We start from the raw sequence: 12,873 nt of genomic DNA, 5'->3' as shown, positions 1-12,873 counted from the left end.
GTGGTAACGTCATCCTTTCACGCTGGAATCTATCTACAAATTCTCTAAGCAATTCTGAATCTCCTTGCTTTATTTTGAAAATATCTTCCATCCTTTTTTCGACTTTTTGAGCTCCCGAATGTTCTTTGATAAATAAATCTGCAAGCTCATCAAAAGAATTTATAGAATTTTCGGGTAAAAGAGAATACCATGTTAATGCTCCCTTGGTGAGTGTTTCACCGAATTTTTTGACCAATACAAATTCAATTTCTTGTTTGGTCAAGTCATTGTCTTTTACGCCAGTTGTGAATGCAATCACGTGGTCTCGTGGATCAGTTATTCCATCGTATTTTGAAATATCGGGCATTTTGAATTTCTTTGGAATTGGGAGGGGAGCAGCACTTGGCTTCCAAGGTTGTTGTGAATATTTGTCCATGTCTATTCCTTTGATTACAGGTGGTACTCCGGGTATTTGCTCTATGCAATCGCTTTGTTCCTTGAGCTGCTTCTGCAGGGTTAGAACTAAATTTTGTAAATCATAATTAACTATGTTACCTAGTTCGCCATCACGAGACTCGCTTGGAGTTCCACCAGTGCCTGAATGCAATAGCCCAGAACGTGGGTTTTCCAATGTGTTCTAATTCGGAGTTGGTGTTGGTGGCAACTGGCTAGTAAAAGCACGGAGAGCATTACTGACTTACTGAGCAATCAGATTTTTTAAGGCATCATCAAGTGCTTGTTCGTTTACAACTCCAGCATTTTGAATCGCTTCGACTCCGTTTTGATTTGCAACTCCATCGTTTGTCTCAGAGCCATCTGGAGTTCCTTCTTGTGATTGACATTATGAATCATGTGGTGAAGGAAGTGGAGTCCTGTCATCTGCATTATTTTCTTGTTGTTGAAGACCTTGTTGACTATTGTCGTTGATATCCGACATAGTAGGTTGTTTGATGAGAGAATTGACTTAAGAAAGCAAAACGATTATCAGATTTCCGGTAACGGAACCAATTTGTTTAACCAAAAAGTGGGATTTCGGCTAAAGCTTATTTTTAGAAGAACTCGGGTTACTGATAATCAAATAGAAATATGAATAATGGATGTAAATAAAAGTTGAATAGAAAGCGAAGTAAATCAGTATATTCCAGTAGTATTTCCTATCTTTACAAATGATCAGGTTGCCCTTTTTATAGATATTTCTAGGTGATACGTTTTGCCTTTGTCATAATAAGGCCATTATAGACAATTAAAGGTATTTAATGCTACGTTATAAATGATAATCATTGTACTTCAATACAGATTCTCTAACGTTCTCAGTATTTAATGCCTATTAAATACTGTATGCATTCCCACTTTTGCTGTCAGGTCCATTCTCTTATCTTGACTTTTGAACATAAAGTGGTGAGGGCACTGAGTCTCTTGAATCTCTGCTCGTGTCTGTTGTATCTCGTGCCTCTTTAACTATTCTTTGTTGATCGTCATCCTTTGACCAGTCTACGTGTCATGGCACGTCATCTTTCATTGAATTCAATATATATGAACTCAATTTTTACCAATACAAGGATATTATTTAAAATGGAGAATTTACATAGCAGCTAACAAACTCTAGCAAACATCGTCAGTGAAAGCTTTTTTGCCAAGATTAGTAAAATTAATAAGAATATATATTAACAAGTCAAGCAATTAATATATTATTTAACTATCTTAAGCAATACAATAAAATTAATTAAAATATACATACCTTCTTCGAGTGTCTCGAGAAAATCTAAATCTTCCTCAACATTTACATGAAGCAATTCACTCCGAAGCCAATCTTGAAGGCACACTAGAGTTTCAACCAATTTAGGAGTTAATGAACTCCTAAATTGGTCAAGAATGCGCCCTCCGGTACTAAATGCACTTTCAGATGCCACAATTAAAATAGGAATAGCAAGCACATCTCGAGCCATCCTAGCAAGAATAGGAAATCTAGGTGAGTTCACCTTCCACCAAGCCAAGATATCAAAGTCCGATCTTTCATTTTCAGGATCTTCTGCAAGATACTTTTCCAATTCTATTTTAGAATCTACACCTCCACTTGCAGCTTTATGTTTCCTTATTTCATCTAAAAGTTCACCTAAACCAGGAGTTGAAGTTTCCATTGTGCTGAATGAAGAGCTTGGCAAACAGGTAGAAACTTTACCACCAGTATCTTTTGAAACCGACTTAGAGACATACTCATTAAACAATGAACTCATATAAGTATGAACCTCTTTTTCAATAATTGTCCCTTCATCTCCAAACATCTTCTTAAGTACAAAACTAACAATAGTAAACTTGTAGCGAGGATCCAAAACACAAGCAATGAAAATCATTTTGTATATTTTTTTTGGTTCACCCCAATACTTCTCAAATTTTTTCCACATACTTGATTCCATCTCACTCAAAAGTTCATCTTCAGTTGTTATTAATCGATTTAAGTAAACAGCAACTTGACCAATTTCAAGAAAATGGGCATTTGATGTTACATAAAGTGATCCGGACACCTTCAAAGTGAGATTATAAAATATTTCAAAAAATTGTGCAGTTCTCTTTACATCATCCCAATCAGTTCTTGTAAGCATACCTACAGGCTTTCTATCTGAAATAGCATCAAACATAAGATAACGTGATAAGCTGGTATCACGATCAGAATATTCTTTAATGGCACGCTCATATTCAATAGCCCTGCTCAACATCAAGTAGGTGGAATTCCACCTTGTAGGAACATCTAAGCATAAAGACTTCTTGACAATATTTTCACTTTCACAACATTCCTGAAACTTCCTCAACCTAGCAGGAGACATCTGACTACACATCTAACACGAGCAATAGAAATACCTGACTCTTTTAAACCATCCTTCACAATAAGATTAACAATATGAGCCATGCATCTCACGTGAAGGTGTTGACCATTCATGGAATTGGTTCCCTAATCATCTAATTTGTCAGACAACTTCTCCACGGTCACATCATTTGAACTAGCATTGTCAACTGTGACAGTGAAAATCTTTTCCAAACCCCACTCACGCAAATAATCAATAATACACATTGCCATATCTTCACCTATATGACTAGTAATTGGAGAAAAGTTAATAATTCTTTTATGCATAATCCACTATCAATCTAATGGGCTGTGATGCACATAAAGTTAATTTTTTGAATAGAAGTCCATGTATCTGTGGTAAGACTTACTCTTTGACTTGTTCCTTTAAGAAACTTCATTAATTTATCTTTTTCCACATTAAAAAGAGCAAAACAATCCCGTGTAACAGTAGTACGGGAAGGAATATGAAAACAAGGTTGTGCCACTTTCATAAAGTTTCTAAAGCCTTCCTTCTCAACAAAACTAAATGGAAGTTCATCAACAATCACCATACGACACAAAGCGACCCTACACTCTTCTTGATCAAATTTCTATGGAATAAGATCACCTTTATTACCCCCCCCCCCCCCGGTAATGTTTGATATTGTAATAGTTTTTGACCTTTTTTAACTTTATAAGGATTCCTTAGACATTTACTGATATGACTATTCATTTGTGTCATACTTTTGTCTTTTGTCTCAAAATATTCTTGTCCACAATATCTACATACATATTTATTATTTTCTTTAGCATCAACTTTTTCTTCAAAAAAATCCCATGCCTGAGATCGTTTTTTCCTTTGTCTTGTAACTGTCAAGTGAGTAGTTGCAGCAGTAGACTCAGAACCTCTACTTTCATCAACCACTTGATCAATTTTATCATTTTTATCCATGAGAAGTGAATGAAGAATGTAACATACAGTCTTAAATGAGTTGAACGAAGCAAAGCAAGATGAAGTCAGCACTCCTCGCTCTTGACATAAAAATTATGGCTGGAAAGAAATCAATTTAAATAAGGTCCTTATCTAAGACATAGTGGATTAGTTAGTAATGCCACATTTTTAGACAAGCTTATATGTTACTAGTAGCATTTATTATCTCCTCCAAAACTGATGTTCTAAACGTCAATACCACACAAGAGGGGGGGTGATTTGTGTGGTACCCAATTTTCGCTTTAGAAGAACCTGGTTCTTCTAGGTGTACTTACTATTACTGTTTGCGGAATTAAGAGTGCATAAAATAAAGAACAAAGAGATTTTTACGTGGAAAACACCTGGCTCAAAAGGTGAAAAAACCACGACCTACTACTCAGTAGGATTTTCCCAAACTTTCACTAAAATCACTGAGCCAAAACAACATTTAGTAAACTCTGGTGAACCTAAGGATTAAACTCTAATCCCAGTGTGGCACACAGCCTCAACTGTTGCGACACCTTCAAGTTAGCCTATAACTTGAATACTCAACGTACCTATTACAATTGCTTCTACAAAAGCTGGAAAGGTACAACTTTAAACCACCTACTACAATTGAACTAGAATAAGAATAAACACAATGGAATTGGTTCTTCTATCTTGTCCAAGTAGCTTCAGGAATGCACACTTGAATCTCACATAAATTGCTTGCAAAATTGCCTCGCTCTTTTGCTCTCAATTTAGTTTCACTTCTGCGTTTGTGCAATACCTGTAAAAGAGAACAATTACTGTTATTTAATGAGTTAGTAATCAGAGTTTGATTGAGACTCAATTGCTGATCTTCCATCGAAGTTGAGTCCTTGAACAATACAAACTCCAACCCTATCCTTTATTCGGATTGTGTCCTCTTCCCATGAGGATACTTTCTTTCCTCATCCAATATGCAACCTTTTCGATCAGTTCAGGAGATATTGCTGCTTTATCCTTGAGACTTATCTCCTTCACGTGTATCTCACATGTATAGGTTGATAAACACTGTGTCTCACATGATGGACCTGGTCCATGACTAAGTTCATTTGTCATTCTTCAAAACTTCACCTGAACTTGGGCCAACAAAAACCTTAAAATATAACACACACGCACGCACGCAAAAAAAACATGAAAGACACAATCAGCTTAGGTCCAACATACCAACTGAAATGCCCTAAACATTTCAAGTACCAAACATGCAAGTAGTCCCAGATTCTTCTCAAGAGAATGAATTAAAAAAAAGACAGAAGGAGTTAAGTAATTCCAACCAAGGCAGCAGACACTTGAAAAGATAAACTCATGAACTAAAATGGAATTTTGCCTCTTAAAGACAAAAATAAGGGGGGAAAAATATATCTATCATCTTTAAGTCATTTTCGACTCCATTGTCCACTCTACAGAGTTCACTTATCGCCTTCTACTAACACTACATTATACCATCCAACACTGGAAAATTAACTAAGAGATAATTCTCTAAGACCAAAAAAGAAAAAAACTACACTAAACAGGGTCAAATGTGCATGCTTACAAATCTTGTTTGCCTCTATAAATAAATAAATTAATATGTGAAAAAGAGCATTAGAATATGCGTAAATTGGACAATAAATCAGCACATTTCTTTGGTAAACCCTCGACACTCCAAATAGAAATATTCAACCAAAAAAAAAGAAAAATACTGCGATATCTTCGAGGGGTCAATTACCCTCAGTCTTAGGAGTAGATAAAATTCACATAGCTTCAAATACTTATCACAGCGATTAATTTAAACGAATGAAAAGATAAACTCATGAATTAAAATGGAATTTTGCCTCTTAAATACAAAAATAAGGGGGGAAAAAATTCAAAGGGTAATGAGTACTCTACACTGCATAATATATACACATAAAGCATTCCACCAAATAGAAGAGAAAAGAAAAAGTTGAAGAATTAGGAGTACCGGAAACGGCGATAATCAACGGCGACTAACTTTTCGACAGAACAGAGCTCGGTTTGACAGTGGCGACAGAACAGAGCTCGGTTTGTAAGCAGAAAGTGAAGAAAAACTATGAGCTCTAAAGGGGCAGGCAAAATGGGTAAAAGCGGCGCTGAAGAATAAGGGTAGAGGAAATAATAGGGTTAGAGACTTAGGGTAAAGGAAAGGGTATTATAGAATAAGGGTATATTTGTCTTTTTAGTATATCTTATCGGTTTATCGATAAACCAATAACCGAAGAGGATAAAATCGAAATCGAAATCGATAACTCGATAAGGAAAATTTTGAAATCGAAATCGAAATCGATAAAGCGATAAACCGATATCGATAAACCGATAACAAATAATAGATTCGATTTATCGATAAACCGATTCGAATGCACACCCCTAATAATAACACAACTTATAAGAATATTCTATAAAAGTCATATGCCTTTTAAGACTTTAAATTATTAATTATTAATTATAGTATAATTTCTAAATATATAAATTTTAATTCACAGAAATAAAAGAGTCATGTATGGATTCGCGATCAAAATTGAAAGGTTTGACTATCGAAATCCGAAATGCATTAAATAAGTAGGGACGGAGAAAGTAGTATTACATAAAAGATACAAAAGAATCAAAGTTATATTTTGGAAATAGAAAATAATTGAAAGCTATTGTTATCACAAAAAATTAAGTTCTTCAATGATATTTTGTCAAGAATAATTTAGAGACAAAAATTGCTTTTATCTCGTGGAGAGCATGAATATTATGTAAAAGTATGTGATGGAGACTGGAGAGTTTCTTATGGAGGAGCGATCAATGGTTTTAGTAATCCATATTTGTCTAAGTTCAACAGAAAATAGAGCGGGTTCTGTCTCGGCAAATGGAGCATCTAAGACACCATATCAGGTCCAGTTATCGGAAGAGGATATGCAACGTATTGACCACCCTTTGAGATTTTCTGTAATCATCAAACTTCAAGGGAGGCGTATTCTACACAACTACTTGAAGAGAAAAATACAAGAACTGTGGAGAACAATAGAAAACTTTCCTCTAATTAATTTAGGGGCAGATTACGTCATTGTAAAGTTTACAAAAGAAGAGAACACGGTCAGAGCTTTACATAATGGTCCATGGTTCATTTTTGGGCATTTCCTTTCAGTTCAACATTGGAAGCCTAATTTTGTAGCTTCGGAAGCAAAGCAAAATTATGTTTCGTCTTTTCCAACTGCCAACTGAGTTCTATGATGGTGCAATCCTAAAAAAATAGGAAACACGATTGGAAGACTACTTAAAGTAAATGCTTGTACATCTGCTACACTACGTACGAGGTAGATATGCAAGGTTAGCAATGAATTACCACTTGATGAACCTGTTAAGCCGTATGTTATTATAGGGTCTCATACACAAAGTATTCTCTATGAGGGAGACCATCCATTTAGCAGGACAATGCTCTTACATTACAACAACTTTTTCTAACATTGATTCAAGTCAGCCAATTGTCAATCCACATGATAAAAATGGAAAAACAGAGGAATGGCATGATTTTCTCGAAGAAGAACAAAAAGGTTGTCCCAAAAGTCCAAAAGGGAGGTCCATCCGCAGCATCAAATCAAGGTATCAATGTTAAAAATATTGAAGCAAATACAGGTAAGTATTTGAATATTGTTATAAAACAATAAAAGAAAGAGAATAGTATTGCAGAGAAAAGTAGGGAGAGAGAATGGTTATTGATTTTTGGGATGAATTACAATGGAATAGAACCCTCTATTTATAGGGAGAGGGTGACTTAGCCACCAAGTAATAAACCCTAGAATCTCCCTAAATATAGACATTCACCATAAATAAAATTCTATTTATAACACTCCCCCTTGAATGTCTGTTCAACAGATAATGTGTCTCGTTAAAACCTTAACTAAAATAAAACCCAGTGGAAAAAAAAATTCTAGAAAAGGAAAAAGAGTACACAAATCTAACAATACGCCTTTTGGTTGCCTCGTTAAAAACCTTGCAAGGAAAACTCAGTGGGACAAAACCTTGTAAGGGAAAAAGAGTACAACGCGTATTAACTCCCCCTGATGAGAGTATCAATTCACATCCTTAAGCATTTGCATTCCAATCTTGTGCACCATCTTCAAAAGATCTCTTGAACGAATTTGTTTCACCTTGAAATCATTATTCCTAATAGATGTATTGTCTTCATATGATCTTGTTGGAATCGTCAGTTCAATATCTTCACATAGAGGTGAAAACTCTTGCTATCATATTATCATGCCTATAGTTATAGCAAGATACATTTGTGCACAAATTGCATTGAGGAAGTGGTACTTCAAGATCAAGAATTGTATATGCTTCAAGCAACTTAAATCCTTCATGGATTGTCATATAAGTTAAGTCATATAAGCCATATAAATAGACTTTAGATTTGTATCAAGTTTTCATGTCATGCCAGACATATAAGATACATAAAGGTGATAGCACACACCATTGTCTTTATACTTTTAAGTGTTTGAACTACAGGTCCAAAACTACTTGTCATTCATATGAAACCAAATTCCACTTGAATTGTTTCGCCAGACTTAAGATCCTCATATATATTTAGCGCTATAATCAATGTCGTCGACAAACATTTTATATCAGTTTCAATATTTTTTCATAAAGACATAACATAGAGATCTCTTCATTCATATTTTCAGGTACCTGAATCTCTCATGAGATTTTATGAAGTGTTATGTCATGTGATCTTCTAGATCACTTGCCTCCTTATTATGATCATTTGCTCATCTTCTATATTAAGAAGTTTATTTGAAACCGATTTGTCTATACGCTTCAAGCGTACCATAGACTTTGTCCTTCTAGGACTTAATAGGAGCATTTGCAATGAGAATATAGTTACTTTCTTTGGGTCAACAAATGCGTCTGGTATGCTTTCTAATATATTGCAGATGAATTATCTTTTTATGAACTTCAAGTTCATATTATTTTATTCGAGGATCTAGATGTACAAATGATAATTCATTTCACGTAACTTTTTCTCAACTGTTTATCATGTCTCCCCCTCATGTTAGAAAAACTAACTTGTTTTCTCAACTTTGAGAATTCACCTTTGTGCGTTATGGTGTTAATCAAAATATACACCGCACATCAATAATAATAAGATGGAATTATTTGGTTCCTGACCCTGAACCACTTGTGAGGGGAGAAAATAATATACTTTCGTATATAACGTATATCAAAGTAATATAGATAACTTTGTTCTCATAAGCAATAGTTTAGCTATTAAGTGGAGGCACTTAATAAATTCTTTTGCTAAACCAATGTGATGTAAACCAACTTATCAAGATGATATCTTGAATAAAAAATCTGGAAATTATGCTCGAAATCAAACTATTGAGCAAGTTACCTCGCAAACACCTTGTTGCGGATTAATAATAATCGCACATGTAACTATCTCATAGATGCATCTTATGTGGTATACATGGCAGGTGAATGGGCCCATATTCACCTTTGATATTTCCAGCATTCATGGGATTCAATCCCAATTTTAGTTGGTATATTAATTAATGAGAACATGCAACATAAGAGAATTCGTAAAGAACTTTCTAGTTCTTTAATATTTACCCATGTGAATTCTCTATTATTTTTGCACATCATACTTAAATTGATATGGCTAAACCAATGACGTGTGCAGTTATCAATAAACTCCAAGTTTATTATGATATGGGTTTTTATATCAATAAACATCCACTTTGTTGTGGTATTCTTTTATTTGTGTAGTACAAACTTGAGAATAAAGCGGGTAGCTTTTCACATACATATTACCCCGCTACAAGTTGTAGTAATAGAAGATATTAAATCTTTCCTTTATTTATACTCTCAATATAATCAACCGCTTTCGCGTATACTTTGGAAACTGAATAAGTTTCTTTGAGACTTATTACAACATAATATTTTATTGATAATCAATTGTATTCCTCCAAAATAGTAATAATTGGCTCTTCCAGAGCTCTAAATTAATTTGGTACTACCACATATTCATCAATATTCATATGGTGAATATCTCTTTTAAAGAGAAAGTTATACCATTATGGTTATGGTCAAAATAATATGCAAGATCTGTTTCTTGCATTAACGTTGTCTTTTAATAATCACAATGCCAAAATATTTTGGCGTTCAATAGGTACGTGACCAATGACCATTCATGCCATAATAATGACATTATTTTCTTATATCATCTCAAACCTCCTTTTAGAGGTGAGTGCGGTATATTCAGTACCACTAGCACGTTCATATTATTTGAAGAATGAATATGTATTCATAAATCAGATGTTGTCACATTCACATCATGAATGGACCATAATCATCTATATGTGCTTTATAAAATCTCATGTCAAATCAATGACAAATATTACTTTCACAGAGTGAAGGATTATTTTGAGAATCCTTATTATTCTCATTATCACAATGATGACGATTATAACTTCGTCTATTGCCACGTCCACATCCATTGATACATTCATAGTGATAATTTTGTCTTCTTTCAGACTTATCACATACTGCTATCACATTCTCTTAAGGGAATGAGAATGGAGCAAATTCAATGGGACGGGTTTTCACTTTTTGTGCCCATAATCATACATGAATTTGATCGTGGCAAGACATAGAATTTTACCACTTCAGTGGTTATAATTTCTTACAAACTCCATTAGAGTTATAATCAAACTTTGTTGTCTTTGCTTGTATATAAAATCAAATTATAGAATTTCAAGAATTTAAAAGAGAAAAATAAAGTAAGATACTTACCTTAAATCCAGAATTTAATCATGAAGGAAGTTCATGGAACAATTGACAATCATTATGCTCAATCCCAAAGTTTCTACTCAATTGGTTAGAGTCTCGTGCTGATAACGTGTTATAAAACAATAAAAGAAGGAGAATAGTATTGCAGAGAAAAGTAGGGAGAGAGAATTATTATTGATTTTTGGGATGAATTACAATGGAATAGAACCCTCTATTTATAGGGAGAGGGTGACTTAGCCACCAAGTAATAAACCCTATAATCTCCTTAAATATAGACATTCACCATAAATAAAATTCTATTTATAACAAATACTCAATTTTTAAAATATAAGACTCGTGATACTCCCTCATTAGCAATTACTAATGGTAATGGTGATTCTAACAACAAAAATGTGTTGAACCAGCAAATGATTTTGGATGATACCACCCTAGGAATTAATTCTACAAATTTGTTATCATAAACGTGGCCAATGAACAAGATTGTAATGCCACGTTACAGGATAACGTATCCACTTCTAATTATGCAAAAGAAAAAAATATGAATGTTGCTAGTAAAATATTCTTTGAGCAACAATCCAATTCCTAGGGTTAATAACGTAAATTACAACAACTCTTGCCCTGATAAATACTGACTGCCCAAGAAATAGTAATAATGCTCCAAAACTCTCTCTTTTTTGCCCAACTAGCATTGTCGAGAATGCACCTGACCTTGAGAAACTACTAGAACCATGTCTAGATCAACAACAAGTGAATCCCACCATCCCTAGTTATAAACAATAACTTCCCACAAATAATGTCTTCATCCCCAGAATCTGATGAACAAAAATCAAGCTCCCCCACCCATAGCCGCCGAACCAGAAGGCCCAGTGGAAGGAGGACTAGAGAATGTCCTAAACCTAGCTATGGAAAAGATGGCCGAATTCTCAAGTCTAAACAAAGTAAAAGTTTTTCTCTTCATGGAAAAGCAAGAAAAGACTGTAGTAAGTCATGCAATGATCCTAGTGCCATCCCTCAGGAAACAACTCAACTTTTCCGACAAGGATAGTGGATAAAGGAAATCATCAGACCCCGAATATAAACAAGAACCTAAATCAATCCATGAATCGTCCAACTAAATTTATTATCTAGAATATTGTTTACCTTGAAAATGGTAATTGCAATTAGATTTGATTTTGTAGTTCTAAAAATACGTGATTTATTTTTATGCTAGTTGTTAGGCAATAGATGCTAAGTATGAGGCTAGAAAATAAGATAAGAGCTTGATAATAGAATGCTATGCAAATCGCGTAGCCGAGAATCGGGGTCTCGAGCTAGCCTATACTGGGCCTCGAGGTCGAGCTAAAGCGTTAGGCAGTGGATAGCCGATGAAGGACTAACAGTTCTAATATCTTTGATGATGGCTCTTTATGATTACTAATGAGTAATGAATGAAGAACAATCACTAAAATGCAATAAATGTAAGCAATGTAATAAATGTAAGCAATAAAATCAAGGGGGAATATGTTGAAGTTAGAGAGGAGAGAATGTTCTTCTTCTTGTATTCAATATCATGTATCTTACAAAATGACAAGGGTCCCCTTTATATATGAGGAGGAATCCCAACATAGTACAGATGCATTTATTACAAAGATATGCGGCTGGTACAGCCATTTGACGTCACGGTATGGGCTTGTACTAGCCCAATAGACTTGGTCAACCTTAATCACATGCCTTGGAAATTTGCCATTTGTTCATCATAGCTACCGATTTGTACTGCCCCGAGGTCAAACGTTGGGAACCCTCGGGGTCGAACCTCGAGCTGCGCCTCGAGCCTTCTGGAGACGGGCTATGGAATGTCGTAATGATCGTAAAATCGGACTCTCCGATTTTAGCCGTATACAGATAGTCCCCGCGTTTCTTAGAATGAAAATGATAAGAAACGGTCTTGAATTCTTGCCTCTTCGATATTATCATCATGACGTCAGCCCATCAGAGCATTAAATGCCATGACTCAAAACTGCGTAGGGGTCGCTACCAATACGACTATCGAGAAGCCCATGAACCGTTATTGGTTCGACTCTTTCTTTGTTGTTTTTTGCTTCTTTGTTTCTATGTAAGGACCCCTCGTGGGCTTTTGTAATCGTTCCTTATTAATACAACATTTTCTTCAATTTATTTTTGTCTTGTGTTGGATTCCCTTTTGCCTGTGTTTGCGAAAAATCCAACCGTGTGACTTTATCGATCAGTCCGAATACTGGACTCGAACATAGGAATTCCTTTGGTTCTCGATTGGTTAATATGATATTCCCTGAAACACTTTGCCATTCCTCGGACT

The 12,873-nt window shown here is 34.9% G+C and overlaps 1 protein-coding gene across 1 annotated transcript; it reads right to left on the bottom strand.

Moving 5' to 3' along the window:
* LOC109234754 (zinc finger BED domain-containing protein RICESLEEPER 2-like) lies at positions 677–2,801 on the bottom strand. The gene is made up of 2 exons (XM_019400816.1): positions 1,718–2,801; positions 677–804 (listed from the first exon to the last, which is right to left on the bottom strand). The coding sequence occupies exons 1-2, from the start codon at positions 2,799–2,801 to the stop codon at positions 677–679; spliced, it is 1,212 nt and encodes a 403-aa protein (XP_019256361.1).

This window comes from Nicotiana attenuata, chromosome 11 (assembly GCF_001879085.1).
Source record: "Nicotiana attenuata strain UT chromosome 11, NIATTr2, whole genome shotgun sequence".
In the NCBI taxonomy this organism is placed as follows: domain Eukaryota; kingdom Viridiplantae; phylum Streptophyta; class Magnoliopsida; order Solanales; family Solanaceae; genus Nicotiana; species Nicotiana attenuata.
Note: the sequence above shows the minus strand (reverse complement) of the source record. Positions and strands in the feature narration are given on the sequence as shown.

Bases quoted from the DNA above. Each gene is read 5' to 3' on its own strand.
- LOC109234754 (XM_019400816.1), bottom strand. From the start codon at position 2,801: ATGTCTCCTGCTAGGTTGAGGAAGTTTCAGGAATGTTGTGAAAGTGAA. The intron at 805-1,717 runs GTATGTATATTT...AATCACAAGAAG, and splicing joins TCTCGAGACACTCGAAGAAG to GAACTCCAGATGGCTCTGAG.